Source organism: Heliangelus exortis, chromosome 3, assembly GCF_036169615.1.
Source record: "Heliangelus exortis chromosome 3, bHelExo1.hap1, whole genome shotgun sequence".
NCBI classification, from domain to species: Eukaryota; Metazoa; Chordata; class Aves; order Apodiformes; family Trochilidae; genus Heliangelus; species Heliangelus exortis.
The window spans coordinates 51,445,073-51,461,694 of NC_092424.1; the positions used below are offsets into that span (position 1 = coordinate 51,445,073).

Here is a 16,622-nt window from a genome sequence, read left to right on the forward strand (position 1 = left end):
TACATCTTCTGGTTGAAGTAATTTGAGAAATTGTGCAGCAAAGACATACCTTTCTATTTTCTTGCAACTCTTGCAGCTGAAACTCCTGGCTCAGGCCCATCACTCTCACTTCACTCACACCAGGAACACCACCTCACAGAGCAGCTGCTTATCCCTTGAGGGAGCCCATATACCTGCACACAGTCATATGAATTAAGCACTCACCCACCCCATCCAACACCCCCCACTTTCTCTCCTAACATCTACGTGATGCATGTCTTGTCCCAGCATATTTTATTCTATATAAATGATTAGAAAGGTAGAACATCACCTAAGTACCTATCTTACCTGTTTTTCCTGTTCAGTTAATTTAGGTAATCCCCTTGTTCCTCAGTGACAACAGCTTCTTCATGGCCTACAATTTGCTCTGTCAGTGAGAACAACCACTCTTGTTTAAGGGCCTCGTGGTCACACATTCTTCAAAATTATACCTACCTAATGAATCAGATGTTTCTTAGTCTGGAAAAGTCTCACATCTCCTTCCTCTACATTGCACTGCTTGTCTCCACTGCCCAGCCAGTGGGAGAGGAGAGGAAAATCCAAACATGTAACATAATACTCAGGAGTATTCTCACATAGAAAGAATGCCCACTGAAAGGCCCAGCGTACATGGTTTTTCTTATGCACAGTAAGGTTCCAATTACTACCATTCACCATGGCATCCTGCAGACACAGAGGCTCAAGTGTAAAAATGTCCATGAGGTCTTCAGAAAAATTGTCCATCAAAATAATAACATTTGGCACTTATCTCAGCAAGGTGCAAGGCTAACTAGCTCTCATGGCCCTGTAAGATTATTGTGTTACAGTATTCAGGAGTCACCCTGCTAATGTCTTCATTTCTGCAGGCACACAAGTTATATAAAATTTATCTCCTATTGCTCTCCATACCTCCACAGTTGTACAGTCCTCTAATGTGTTACCATTTTAAACAGATGAAAAATGTGCATATGAGGAAAGGTTGTGCTTTCAGGATTATTTTTTTTTCAGCCAAATTTTGCAACACATGCTTGGGACTGTAAGATAATTAGCTCCTATACAAAGATTTAGTTCTCTTTCTAAGACAGAAAGATTTACTTGACAGATTTTTTATTTTTCACTCACCGCCTGAGAATGGATGTCACTATGGAAAGGTGAAACAAATATGCTATGCCACAGAGGTAAGTAAAAAGTGCTACCCACTTTGCAGTGAGAGTCACAATACAACACATAAAAACTTAAAAGTTTAAGCAGTCATATGAAAACAGAGGAGTTTGACATCCAGTCTGCCTTTGCAGGATTATTTTTTCTTATGCTAAATCTGAAAATAAAAGAAACTTCAGCTCCAAAATGTCATGTTTGTATCTACCTATATCAAGCAAAATGCTACAGCATCATGCTTTCTTTCAGTACTTCTCTTTCCCCTTGTTCCCACAGTCTGCACACCTGGATGAAAAATGCTTCAAATTTAGCAACAGAGTAAAAATTGCAACCATGTGTTTTAACCTGGGGCTCAATGGTCAGGAGACCCTCTCAGACAATAAATGAATTATTTATAAAGAGAATACTACAGACAGGAATGTCTCATTCCTTGGATAGGCTTGTGAACACTCACATAAAAAAATGGGCTCTTGTAGATTTGCTTCCAGCTGTCTTTTAAAACATCCTTTCTAAAAACAATGCAATGAAACACCCCACAACTACAACATCAAGAACAGCAGTCTCCCTGGAATTACAGCATGCCTCAAAAAGCAAAGAGTCTGATCTGAGTAATCCTTGTGCAAACTGCATCCACATCTGCATCATCCCTGCCACAGAAAATCTCAGTGGCTTACCTCTCCTTCCCCAAGGCCATCTCTGATACAAGAAATGGACAATACATTCCTAAAGCCTTCTCCTTCTTCCGAAAATCAAATGTGCCACAGTTTTATTCAGAACTCATGGTGGTCTAATCCATTTGCTATGCCTCAGGTCTTTAGATGGATTTTTTTTTTTTCTGAACCACAGAGTTTTGATCAGTTCATTTTTTGAATGATATGTTAAGTGGCACAAAGCAATAGAAGTCACAGCTTCCAGTTCCTGTCTGGTTTTAGAACAGTCATTTAATATCATTCTGATTTCTATCATTTAACCAGGTCTTAGCCTATGACAAGTCTTCACTGCTTAAGATTACAGCTATTAATTTCCTTTCACAAATTTTTAATCTACTGTTTTTTGGGAAGACAAGTTAGTTCTCTAGATAATTCCTATTTATTTCTTTGTTGAGGAATATTAATAGAATATTCCAATGTTCTTTATATTATTGAAGCAAGCATAGCTTCTACCAAATACAGGTTTCACTCCTATGTCCCTCTAGGTCTAATTATAGCCAAATAAGTGCAACAACAACAGAACTCAGTCGGCTATAGTGCATTTCACATCATTGCTGCAGAGGTTAAAACAACCAGCCAGTACCTCCACTAGTTCCCTTGCATAGGGAAATCTGTGAATGTAAGACACCCCTTCTTCCTTGAAAGCCAAAAGACAAATGACTCCCTCCCTCCAGCTTCCCTTCCCCCCTCAAATTAAGCAAACACAGGTTTAGATTAACTGACTGCTGCAAGAGTTATTTATAGCCAGACCACCCAGTTTAAACACAAACCTCGACATGGACCTTCCTGCTCTTTTCCTTTCCAAACTGCTTTAAACACCAAATAAAATGCAGGAAGTACAAGTAAGTAAGAAGATCAATGCTTTCTCCTTCTCTTACTTAAAAATCTGCATTTCTTCTCCTCGACTTTGTTCTTTTTTGCCAGAATCCCACTACATTTTTTAAATCCTGAGAGCATATGTCATTGGAAGACTGTGAGCAACCAGTTTCTGTTATGGCTTTGAACATGCACAGCCATGCACTCAGATGCACATGATGGTGATGAGCATGTTGAGAGATGCTAATGTGTTGTAAACACAATTCTCAACCTCAAATACCATAAGACTCTGAGAGACAAGGATGACTGTTCATAAAAAAATCCCAGCATCTTTGTCCTTATTCAATAATCAGCTGTAGAAGAAAGTTCTAAGGAAAGAGTAAGTGACACTGCAGGTGTTCACAGCATATGCAGCAGAGCTGGAAGGGTGGCAAACTCGTGGTGTGAAACTATTGATCTGTTGCAGAATGAAGCTGTTACTGCTGCTGGAACAGAGGGGAGGATAGGCAAAGGGTATCATGCACACAGCTGTGAGGAATAAGGGTACACTATTTCTGTCATCTTAAGATCATTTGTGCTCCTAACACCGTCAGACATCTCTAAATATTACTTTGCCCTCAGATTTTGCAAAGCAAAACTCCACCAAGTTCAAGGCAAATGGTGCTCATTATTTTCTGCTATTATCATTATAAGTGCCTTCATCTTATCTCTCAGTCTGGAGTCACTGAGCAACCAGTTCCCACTATGCCTTTAAACACCCAACAGTTATGAGGTGACTACAGGTCAGTAAGCAGGGGTCAGTTGCAAGATGCATCAAGCTGTGGGGATCATTACATCTCCACAGCAGCTATCGCTAGAGAAAACGGGGAAAATACAATGCAGTAATGAATGGCATTTACCCAAGATGCAGAATCTACTTTTTCTATGCTTGAACAAGTGCACTCAACACAGACACAGAGTTCAGCAGCTGCTGTACTTCTTTTCCCCATGTCTTGCAGCCAAGGCTCAAGGCACATTACCAGAAATCAGACACTTGTCTTTGCAGAGGCCAAGTAGGTGATACGCAGGCTTAGACAGTGATGGGTTGCAGGCTTAGCACAGAGACAGGCTATCTCAGACTCTAACTTGGGTATTTCTTAAAAAGCTTGCCCACACCCAAGTCCTTTGTGACAGAGCCCCAGGAAGAGACAGACAGTGAGAGCAGACTGACATTATTAGGATGAGATAGATGCCTAGGCTGCAAACCTGGTTAGTGCCACTGACTACAATGCTTGACAGCTGTCTGTGTGTGGTGTCCCTCCTCTCCCCCCCCAGTTGTCCCATTTACTCTGGTTCATGCTGTGATGATCAATGCATATGTCAATGTCACATTAGGGTTTGCAACTCAAGCGAGATCTTCAAGTCAACAGTGCTCTTGGGATGGTGACTGTTTCAACAGGATCCCGTGAAGTGCCTGATTCTGTTTTCACTGTTTTTAGGATCAAGATCTAGCTCTGCAGAATCCCATTTAAAGTCATAATGGAATTGGTTCAGGGCCAGGAAATTCCTTTTGTTGAAGCCTATTGCTCAAATCACTTTAACGAGTCAGATGCTGATTTTATCGAGTCCAGATTCAAAGTCCTGAAAGTAAGAAGTCCAAAGTGACACTCAAGGGATCCTCTAACCCGCTGGCACACAGTGCCCACAATTGCCTTGAGATATCATATTATGGACTGACATTTCTATCCTTGAAGATATGGGAGCTTTAGAATTTACAAACAGGAGTTTTTCCTGTCTATGATATTTTCCTGATGTATGTTCTATCACTTTCTGTGCTGTAGAGAGTTTGCTGTTTACTGGGAGGATTCTGCCTGAGCAGATCATTCAGGTCAAAAGAAAGTTCTCCTTTATTTCTCTTTCAAATTAACAGACACTGAAGCTACAGCTAGCTCTATGGCTAGAGTTCAGAGCCTGATGCTTTGCTGTAAAACATCTGAAAGGAAGCAAGGTATAGCAAGGCATAGCAGATACACTCTGCCCTCTAGTTCATCAACAAGAAAGAGGTGTGACAGTGCATGTGTGACCTGTAGGTAATAATCAGCCAAAATCAGAGCTAATTCAAAAGGGCTACTGACACTTTATGATATGACCTTCCAAATCCTTGACTTTCAATTAATTACCATAGCTGCTTTTCCCCCTTAGACTTAACTCTATTTAAGGGATTAATTAAGAGAAGTTCCTATGGTTTCACATCAGTTTTCTCCAGCCTGTTTGACCAGTTTAACCTCCTAGACTTAAAACTCCAAGAGGTGAGAAAAATTAAAGGGGCATGACCATCATGAAGAAGACTAAGTCATTCCCCTCCACCACTTCATTTTAGTGGTTGCTTCCCAAAACTCCCCTGGGAGCTTTAGTGAGGTGTTCAAATTCTGCTTGTTTTCTGCCCAAAAAAGGCCGTTCTTCCCTAGGTCTCAATGCACGGGGGAAGACATCAGACAAACAAGGGAAGCAGGGGATACAGACTGGCAAAATAGCTGGAAAAATGTAAATATCAGATTGCAATTCAAAGCATGCCAGGTGCTATCCTGTATACTTTTGATATTAAAATTGATAAATTGCATCTGACATAATCCAAATTGAACTATCTTCCTTGAACTTCCTGATCCCTCCTAAATAAGTCCTTTCAAACCTCCCCACCTCTTTCTCTGTTTCTAAATAGTGTAAGATATGAAGAGAGGTCTCACCTGTTACTTTATGCCTGGTCCCTTCAACACACTGCTGTCTCATAGGTTGATACTCACAGGATATCTACTACTCTTTAGATAACATCTACTTCCATGAGGTCCAACAGCTGGCTGGAAAATGGGAGACAAAGTCAGGACGAGATCCTTGTTTCTCACTAAATTAGTCCTTTTACAATGTTTTCTTCTAAAGGAGAACAAAAGCATCTTCTAAAAGAGAACAGAAAATTAACGACCAAAACCAGAGGCTTGCTGATGAAAAGCTGTCTAAAGCATGGAGAGATCTGGACTCACTGAGCAAACTACCATATTATTCAGAAAAGGCGTGCTGATTTCCACCGACGAAATTACATCACCAAAGAGAACTGTATCAGAAAGAGCAGTTTTATGGAATTTGCCAGGCCTGTTCAAAGCAAGAGCTCATCGTTGCACCCTAAAACTGCATTTCTAATCTTTGTCTTCTCAGAATCAGTGATTATGGACACTAAGCCTTGAAAGGAATACATACTTTTATCAGTCCAAGTGTGGATCTCAGACCTTTAACATTGTTAACATGCAGAATCCTTTTAAGAAAAATGTTAACATCACACTTATCTGGAAAGGAAGCTTTACTTTGGCTCCTTCAAATGCTGGAGTTCAGCCTGTGGTACCTCTGATCACCTACCTCTGATCACCCTCCCTACATACCAGCTCAAATGATGATATCTCAAAAAAGTAATCCTACATAACAGCAACTGATGTGCTTGCATTTTCTTCTGGCTTTTTAATTTCTGTTACATAGGACAATATATTCAAAGTAAAAACAGTTAGCTCACAGGAAAAATTTACATCGTGTGCCGTGGCTTACAACTAAAACTTATTAAAGAACAGTAACGTAGAGACATGCTCTGTATTTTTTCAAAATCAAAAAGAATCTGGTTTTGGTTGAGTTCTGAGTGACAAACTGGACAAATGGTATGTGCTACTGCTCAAAGTTTTCTGCAGTATTTCTAGAAAATTTATAAGTTTTCACCTCTTCTGGGTTTTTTTTTCTGCTCTTTATGCTTATGTTTTAGGCACATTCCACTAGACTAATCAGTGGTATAGCCTAACCATCTATCTTGGTATTAAGCTTTAATATGGAGAATATTAAAGAAGTTTCTAACACACCCACAGGAAAAAAACTGCGTCATTGCAGACTGGTACAACCTCAGTTGCCAAAGGCTGTACTTGAATGAATACAAACACACACACACAGGAACAACACAGGGTGAGAATGAACATCAAGAATAAACTTGAGGAAAAACCCCTTCCATCTTACATGATACTTTCTCATGTATATTATAATTTGTCAAATTCTCCAGATCTTCTAATTCAAACATGCATCTAAAACAATTAATTTGTTATAGCATTTTTTAATTATTTTTAGAAGTGCAGCATATGTACCTCTTCTAATTTTTACACCATACATCTCTCATTCTAAACTTAGAGGTTTCCATAGTTGTCATTAAAAAGCACGTAGACAAAATATTTTATGGTATCTATAATAAATGCAAAGAAATCAATACAAACAAAACTTTGCTTAGCAAACTGTACATACATAAATATGTTCTTTGTTTTTCAACTTGACATTCAACATTTGTCCTCATAAAATCTTTTGTGATCTTATTTATTACACCCATTTTTTTTTAATCTTAAAAAAGTGCTTCTCAGATTTACATCTTGTGCATCCAAAGCAGAAGTTAGAACACCATGCCCAGAACAGAAACCACAGGGAATAATACATTGCCATACAAGATCCTTTAAAACTGTTATGTTACAACTGCTCTAAAATTTCTTTAGCATTCTTTATTTTGCATTACTGTAGATACTGAGGGGGTATTTAACAAAGACTAGGCAATAGCTCATAAAGAGCAGCACACAGAAAAGGATCTACAGTATCAAGTCCTCAGCTATGCATAGTACAGGGCAATGACCTGGATATAAAGTGGCTAAAAGATCCAGAATGCTGGAGGGAAGGACATTTCCCTCACACACATCACATTCTCCTTAGTACCCAGGATGTGAGCATTAAAACAACGTTACTCAGGTAATACCTTGTGCAGTCTGATGCTGATATACTGATGCTTTACTAGCTGAGTAGCCAGCAGAGAACGCTATGGACGCAGCAGTGGCTACAGCAGGTAGGTAAAGCTGCCACACTGAATCCTGTCACCCAGGATTTTTAAAAAAACCACCCTGCCTCCCAGCTAGCACTCCAGCAAGGTCCCCGCTGTCTTGCAGGTCTCCTTCATAACGGAGGTGGACCATTCATGTATTTTAGCATGGGGTGGAAAGAGCGGGCAAAGTTGTTGGCCATGGTACAGCTGTAGTCCTCCTTGGTCATTGGCACCAGGCAAGCCAGCCCGATCAGGAGCAGCAAGAGGAGCTGAAGTGGCAGAGCAGCTCTGAGGACTCTGAGGAAGAAAGATGGGCGCTGCCGTGCTGGCCCAGCCTCAGAAGGGGAGAAACCTGAGCCACCTCTTGTGGACCTGAGAAAAAAGGATGGACAGGTGAATACAGCACAACACTACTGCGGGAGAGGCTGCCCCCAGCCACACAGCTGTCCCTAAAGGCTGGTTTAAAAGTCGTACATACTTCAACTAGCAACTGCAGAGGCATTTTTTACTGAACATGCTATTTGCCTCACACTCTTAACAGACCCTGCATTTCTAGGCTGAGTAGGAAAACGCCAAATGCTCACAATAAAATGGGCATTGTGACCCCACAGCCCCTTAATCAATTATGAGGAAGATTCTCCACTTAAAGCACTGTGCTCTAGAGAGGGGAAAATAAAAGGTGGGCTACACTTGTCACATGTTCAATGCACACTGTCCAAAAAGGGAGCCTCCTTGTTTAAAAGGGCAGTTGTGTTTCATTTTCAGAAGGTTCTACATTTATATATAGCACCCACAGGGATAAATGCATTAAGATTTACTTTTATCAATCTTCCATTAATGCACAAATATGCAGGCAAAGGAGAGTGATTTTCTCCAAAGTACATTGTATTTTGAATCTTGCACTGAATCAGCAGTTAGAATCTATTTGTTTAATTGACTTGACACCATCAGCTTCTGAGTGAATTTATTCCTTGTGTCTACGGTTCTAACTTGAAATGGCAGATATCTATCACAGATCTATGGCAGAGATGAGACCAATTGCAAGTATTTCCAAAAGTATATTTCAAACTAAGCACAAAAATCCAATGTTCTCAAACGAAGGATAAAGAGACAAAGAGATTTCACACTTTCATTTTGACTGAAATGATCAGAGCTCTAATGTACAGGTGACAGGTTTTGAGGTAAGGGAATGATTGAAAAGAGTAATTATGCAAGTTAAAATTTGATGCTCTCAGTGTGTGCTAATTAAATGACATGGGAAAGTATTGTCTTTTAACACTAGCCACAGATGGAAGAACTTAGAGCCTTCAAATAATTTGCTTCAAGAACCCTTTCATTAAGACACAAGGTCATGAATTTTGCCTTAGACATATTACTATAAAACATCCATATGACTGCAATGATTATAAAGCCCCAGAAAATCTATGGTTTGCTTGGGTTTAAGTGACTGAAATACTTATAAAAATGGATTGAGCCTCAACTTGAAGGTGTGGGAGAATAGGCTTGTTGGCTGTAGCCAAATCCTCCCCAGTAAAGCAAATAGGGAGAGATGCTTTCTTAGTGTCTTCTTGCCTTCCCCTAGTCCTTTTGATCCTGTCTCCCAGATAAATCTGAATCTGTGTCAGAAAGCATGCAAAACCCAAAAAATATCTCCTAAACTATATGAGGCTTAGCAAGAGTCCTCTTCCCACCATGTTCAGAAAACTATTATTTCTATGCTTGAGATCATTTTTATTGTCTTGCTCATGAACGTGTATCATCCCACAAGGAAGAATAAGAAAAACACACAGATTTGGTAAAGTTTAGGTGACCAACAGATACATAAACACTCAGGTCTGCTAGATGATTAACTAGACTTAAATAACCCAGGAAGGAGCAGTGATCAAAACACCAGACCGCAAGTTGTTTGAATCCACGTTATTGTAGCCCAGATGGAAAACTGCTTATCACATAATGTAAGATCATGTCTTATAAAGAGCATATTGAAAGGATATGGCACATTTAACAGCATGAGAGCATTCCATATTAAAGTTCAATTAGGTTGGGACTTTGTCTAAGAATGCCAAGACAGAAAGTTAATGGACTGAGGTAGGAACAAAGGGAACAAGGAGTGCTTAATTACCTTCCAAGCATTTGATTGCACAGTCTACTTATTTACAAGGCTCTCATTGTGCAAATGTTGTTAATCCCAATCAAAAAAAGCCACATTTCTGAAGCTGGTGACTGCTGTTTTACAATGAGTAAAGTCAGAATTTTCCTCGTTGACTCAGAGTTACTTTGGGGCAACACTGGGTGTCAGAAGGGGATTTTCCAAGAAGATCATCAAAAGGGAGTAGGCAAATTTAGCATCTACTTTTTATTTTCTTTTCCTGCGGCTTTAGTACCACAATCCAGCACTTTTGCATTGTGTTTACCCAAAAAAAGAAGAAAAATAGTAGTATGTGTAAGCCGCATGGCTGCACTCAACAATGAATATAAACTTTCTTTCAAAACTTAAAACAGATCATGGCAAAGTTTTCCAAAACACTTCCTGCAGTGAAGTAGGATGTTGAAGTATAGTTCCAAATTCTGCATGGAAATAATTAAACACGCAAATAATGAAACATTATGAAAACGTCTTCAGAGGGGGAGTTCTAAAAAGTTTGAGTGCTCTGTTGCCTGTGTTTATTCCAGGTACGCCTCTGTAATCTATGTAATTGACTGAAAAACTGAATGACTCAGCTTAGAGAGTTTAATGGATTTGGTAAGGAGAGATGTTCAAAAATATACACTCTTTATTACAAAAGGCTCACTATTCATAAGGGCCAGGACTGCTATTTACTCCAACAGAAGGGAAATCTGAAGTACTTTATGCCACTTTGAGGAAAGGTAGTTTTTTTTTTTCTAAAGCTTGCATCTTTAGCTCTCTCTCCTACTAATTAGATAAAAGGGGGAGACACAGTTGTAGACCTGGCCTCCAGTAAGCTTTTTCATGTAAAGAAATCTCATAAATTACCTTAAGAAGTGCAAGTAATAGTTACACTTATTATTTGAGTTTGTAGTTGCCAGAGAAATTGGAACTCTTCCCCAAGCATTTCAAGAGAGAAGATAATATATTTACCAAATAATAGCATGGATGGGCAAAAACCAGAACTCTAATATCAGGTTAGACAAATACTTTCTTTTAAAGGTGAATGGTGTTAGTGTTTTATATGCTAACAGAGAATTTATCATCCAAGTGAAGCTGATAGGAATAAATAAAGTGAATTTAATGGGGAAGTGACTGATGGAATGCAGTCAACAGGCTTATGTCAAAAAAGGAACTGATGGGCTAGTAGGATGTTATTACCAGAGCTAAACAGGGTAAGTATTTATTTAATATCTTTGTGAAAAGACTACAGCACAAAACATAAGAACAGCAAATTTCACCTGTATGATGGCAGAAGCTGAAAGTCTTTAAATACAAAATAAGATATGCTTCTTGCACAGAAAAAAAGTGGGTGTACACAACAGGCTTAATAAGTAGCTCAAGGAGCTTAAGATTATATTATGTAAGGTAGCCATAATAACTTCTGCTATAAATTCATAAATTCACAATCTGAAGCTAACGAGGGAAATTTAGAGCTCTCTGACACAGGATAGCCACAAGCCAATAGTATGGCTTGTGAAGAGCTGTGAAAAGGGACAAAACAAAATTTAAAACATACTTCAGTTCAAGATTTCCAAAAGAGAAAAATAGGTTGTTTTAATGATGTTCTATAAGTCACTAATCAGATCTCACTTGGTACAATTTATATCATTTTAGTCAACATAGTTCAGGAAGATGAAGCCAAACTTAGACAAAGGAGTTAGAAAAATGGAATATTTCTCCTATGATGGACATAAAGAGATGAGTTTACCTATATAAAACTTGAGAGAGATTAAAACTACCCTCTATAAAATACTGCAGATCAGACAGAAAGAAGGTTGAACCATTGTTACAGGAAAGGACAATGTTGGCATTAAACCAAATTAGTACACCTAGACATATTCAAGGTGGAAATTACTGTAATTCCACATAATCCAAGAAATCAAATTTGATAATGTCCTTTAACTTTTTGTTCCCACTAATTCTAGTTTTTTATTAAGGTTATGAAGGAGAAGGTATGAGGCCCTGCCCACAAGGACAGGTAGCAGTTTCTCTTGGTGGCCTAGGAGACTCCAGAAGTGACCTTGTTTTGGTGCATTCTGACTTTGATTTTTTTACCTAGCTCTCAGTATCACATCACTTCAGCTTCAGATTTGACTAACCCTGTAAAGATGGTGAATATGTCCATTTTAAATATGAAGTTAAAGTAACAAGCTCAAAGTGAGAGTGTGAGAAGTAACCACAAGAAAAATCATGGCAAGCCAAGCCCAAACCTTGTGTATGAGCTGCTGTGTGGCTATGACTGCCATTCTGTAGCCAAAGACACAGAGAGTGCTATGGCCTGGTCTGCTCCAGGAACAGCCAGTGACATTTAAAGATCCAGCAGTGATCTGTGGAGGCTTGGGGAGAGCAGGAAATGGAGGCTGGCACTGTGGCACCAAGACCAGAATAGAGCTGCTCAAGAGAGACAAATGTAAACATCCCTGAGCAAATTAAACACCTTTTTTACCTTTTTAACATTTTAATCACTTCAAAAAAATCCACAAGCACAGTTCCAGGTGTGCATTTACAACAGTTCTACTGAACTGATGAAGAAAGAGGAGCTACTTCCTGGACTTGCTTTCCCACTTGGCACAGAATTACTTATACCTCTTGGTATAAGGAATTGTGTTTGGTTAAATCTACAGAGTAAGGTCTAGTTTAAGCTTGTACCTTGCTTAGCATCACTCTACAAACACCTGTCTTTTTGTTGTGATAATGGGGAAGGCAAAACAATATCATACGTACACACAAAATGTGGACCCTCTGATTTTAAATAAACTTTCCTTCACAACCTCCTATGTGATAAACCTTTTAAAATTTACTTTAGTTCTCCTGTATACTACACCCTAAGAGGGTTTGCTGATCCAGTGCAAGATCAAACACAAAGTACTCTGATCAGAGGCATGTCAAAATATTACAGAACACAGTGACAGCCTGTACTTCTTTATCAGTTAAAACCACATTATACATCAACCACAACCTGTCTGGCTTGCGCATTTGATTAAGTTTCCTATTCAGCAGTGACTCATTTGTATTCCATGCTTGTCTGAATGACAAATTGAACATTGTGTTGTACTGCTACAAGATGTGTTAATAAACAGTGCTGGAAAGACTTGATCTGAGAGGTGCCGCACCAATGCCACTGCTAGGATTGAATCTCAAAGCTGCAAAGCACTGCTAGGTGCTCTCTGAGCCAGGAGCTCGCACCTATAACCTTCTCAAAAGGTTGGCAGAAGTGTTCTGACTATACAGGAGAGCGGAAGAGCACACACAATATATGTTTCTTGAGTACAATGTTGCTAGTGCAAGCATGCTGAAGACATCCACCATTCCTGCTAGATGTTAATGGCTGCAGAGTAAAGCCCCACTCATCCCTTTTCCCACTCCCTAGAAGAAACAAAGTGCCAAGCTTCATAGTAAACTAGGGTTGGAAAAATTAATTCTCCATCCAACAGAAAGATGGATTGTACATATTTCCCCTATTTTCTATGTGGTATCCTATTGTTTCAAAGAAAAAAAAAAAACTGCTGAAAATAAGGCTTCTTGGTGCCAGAGGAAGCAGCGAATGATGCTCTATCTGTTCTACCTGCTGTGCTGTGTGGTTTTGCAACTATGCCACCTTACTCGCAGTCACTAACTACACTTATAAAGCAAACTCTTATTTTAAGTGTTTAGGTCAATAGCTACATGGGAAGTAGTTTTATTCTTTACTTCATTTATATTTGAGAATAATTTTGCTGAATAAAGCCCTGATTGTGCTAATGATAAAAAAACCAGAATTTAGGTATTTTTTGTCTGCTTGGTTATTGCTTAGTCACTGTATTAAATCTAGTATTAAATCTTGCTTTATTTCTAACATCAAGTCTTTAACTGGAGTTATTTTAAAAATAAATTAGCAACTTTTTAAGCTGAATAATTGAGATTTAGAACTTAACTATATGCACAAATCAATTTTCATCATACTTTCTCATTATTTTAAATGTTGAAGATGCTAAAGTAGCATAAAATGTCCTCTTTACACATATCAGCCTGCTCATTTACTTTTTTTAAATTTTTTTTTTGAAAACTTCCTAACTCTAGAGGCTAGTGAACCAATCAGTGAAAGAGTGAAGGTACACACATCACGCTGACAACAACAAGGAATGCAGAAGCACTGTTAGCTGCAGAGATGACAGGTTGCTGGAGACAATGTGGAAAGCAAAAAGCTGTAGCTGCAAGCCTGCTCTCTACTGGTCAGACAGAGATGGGACAGTGCTGCTTCCAGAGCAGTACAAGGATGCAAGCACTTGGCAAGTAATGGAAATGTTAGCACGTTATATTGCAGCAGTCTTTGAAGGGGGAAGAAAGTGGCCCCAAGTCTCAAAACCCTCAAATTCTGACTTGTAATTTTGAGTCTTAAGTACTGAAAACCCACAATCTGAACAAAACGTTTCAAAGAAAAAAAAAAAAAGTAGAATGAAAATAAGAAAAGGATGTTAGTATGTCTCATTCAGATCTGTGGGTTTTGTGAATTCTAGAATATGGTATTGGCCTAGAACCTGCCTCAATTTAATATCTAGAGGAAAAGAGGATGATAAAAAGTGTTTGCCATGAACCTAGTGGCATTTCTGTGAAATCATGCCAAAGTAAAATACTCATTAAATATCATGACTGAAAACATACACTCACCCCAATCAGGCATATGAAAAATAAATGTTGATTACATGGTGTTCTTCGAAGCAAAAGCTATAGATGTTCAAGGATTAGCCAGTATTTCTATTTAACAAAGAATTTGAAACAACTGAGAACCCCTTTTGGTAACAGTTTGACAAAAGGGAAGTTTTCATTTGTTAGAAGTCCTGGCCACCTGAGAGAGTTGGTGCGGACGGAGAGGAATCACGGCCAATTTCCATCATCCTCTTGGGGTTCTAGAACAGAGTGCGGAAACCAGGAGAATAAGGTACCTGCTATGTGGACTGCTGACAGAGGGTCCAGGCTGTGAGAGACTACATTTGCCTCGTGGCTGTTTGCAATGAACAGGGGGTAAAGAAAGAAGAATGTTCAGTCCAGGCAAATAAAGACAAGCTACTGATGAAACTAAATTAAAAGTGCAGCAAAGGAAACATAAAAGAAACAAAATCAAATGAAGTGACCAATACCCATGAACCAAGGAAACTGGCTTTTCTTTGCACCTAGCTGGATATGGAAATGATTGGAACATACACAGTGAACTTGAAAATTAACAGTTTAGTTATTACGTTTATGAATGGTAGCTCTGGATTTGAAAAAAGCCTCCCTAGAAATTCAGCTCAAATATCCTGCAACATGAAATAGAAAAAAAAAAAAATAAGTTGAACACGGGTAAATATAGGCATGTCAAAATGCAAATGCAGACTCCAAGGAATCATACAACTTTGATATATATAAATATTATGGACAAAATGAAAAAAAAAAGTAGTCATGTAGATAAACACTAGCAAATTAGAGACAGAAAAATGCTTTTTAAAATCTTAAGATGAAACCTATTAGAATTTTACATACTCTTTAGATAAATATTTCATGGTAAAAAACTTCTCCATTTCCTTTAATGGTCAGGCATCCTCCAATTACATCTGTGGTATCAGAGCTTCTATTAGTAATTTAAGTTTAATTTTAGAAGAATGAGCTCTGAAAAAAAATTAAGGTTTATATTCTTTCTCCTTTTGAAAAGCCAGTATTCCTTTACATTCTCATACTAGCATCTAAAAGGAAACTAGTGAATGTGAAACAAAATCAGAAAAACAAAAGATCAATTTTAAGAGCCATAAAATTTATCAAGACAGAACTCAGAGGCTTTACAGAAAGTGCAAATGGAAAAAAAAAACAAAAAACAAAAAAAACCAAACCCAAGCAAAATAAATCTGATTTCTTTAAAAACTAAGGACAAAAAGCAAAAGTAATCAACCAATAGCATTGCAGAAAAAAGACAAAATAATTGCAGTTCCATTTTGGGCTCAGAGTATGGAAGTGTTAAATTCTAGGCATGTATTGCTATATTTCTTGAATTTTGTGCCAGCGATGTAAATAGACAACTCCAGAGTTGCCATCATATCCATTGATTAGGTCGTGTGCAACTAGCTCTTTTTAATGATGTTTTATGCCCTTCAGCTCTACTTAGCCACTCATCCAAAGTCTCAATAAGACCATCTGCAACCTTAATCAGAAATGACAAAAAAAAAAAAAAAAAAAAAAAAAAAAAAAAAATAAAAAAACCTTATTGAGATTCTTGATGAAGCAGCTCTGAAGAGAAGGCCAAACAGAAATAGAGGACTGATTATACCAGACAAGACCAGACTTTGGGGTGGCTGCCATCACTAGAGCAAAATACAAGAGACACGACATGCCATACCATGGTAAACCAACCACACTGACAGCCCTGGGTTTAGATAGTATTTACCACTTTTAAATTTCATGCAGGATGGGATATGCAGCAAGGGTGGAGAAAGCAGCTGTGTTTTGGTTTTGGTTTATGCCATTTCCTGTCCTACCATGTGAGAAGAGGGGCCTTCCAGCTAGCTAGAGCTACTGTATACATCTAGAGCTCCCACCTAGGAGCTGGCAGAAAATAGACAACATGAAATTACCGTTCTCTGTCTGCTTGGAGTGCTTCTTCCAGATACAGGACTCACTGAGCCTGATGTGTCTAATTCATCAGCAGAAGACCATGAGGACAATTCCTAAAGTTCAGAAGGAATGGAACTCAGATACACAGCAACTAGCTGTTCAGGTAAGCAAATTTAAAAAAAAAACAACCCTGAGTGAAATCCCAGCAAAGGTATTTCCAAAGTAAATAAAATGCAGCAGTCAAATTCTGTTATCAAATTTTTTAAGACTAAGGTGTTATCTGTGTTCTCTGTTAGCCCCGAAGGAAAAGCACAGCAAACAGGTAATTAAA

At 38.5% G+C, this 16,622-nt stretch overlaps 1 protein-coding gene across 3 annotated transcripts in view; it reads right to left on the reverse strand.

The window, feature by feature from the left end:
* Positions 1-6,800: 6,800 nt before the first annotated feature.
* The window catches only part of SYNE1 (spectrin repeat containing nuclear envelope protein 1), a 299,972-nt gene continuing 290,150 nt past the window's right edge, over positions 6,801-16,622 (reverse strand). For all 3 annotated transcript variants that reach the window (XM_071740591.1, XM_071740590.1, XM_071740592.1), the window contains 3 exons: positions 16,312-16,404; positions 14,653-14,711; positions 6,801-7,932 (listed from right to left, as the gene is read on the reverse strand). In XM_071740591.1, coding sequence (XP_071596692.1) covers positions 7,692-7,932; positions 14,653-14,711; positions 16,312-16,404 — 393 coding nt within the window. In that variant the 3' untranslated portion in view covers positions 6,801-7,691. The remainder of the gene's footprint in view (positions 7,933-14,652; positions 14,712-16,311; positions 16,405-16,622) is intronic.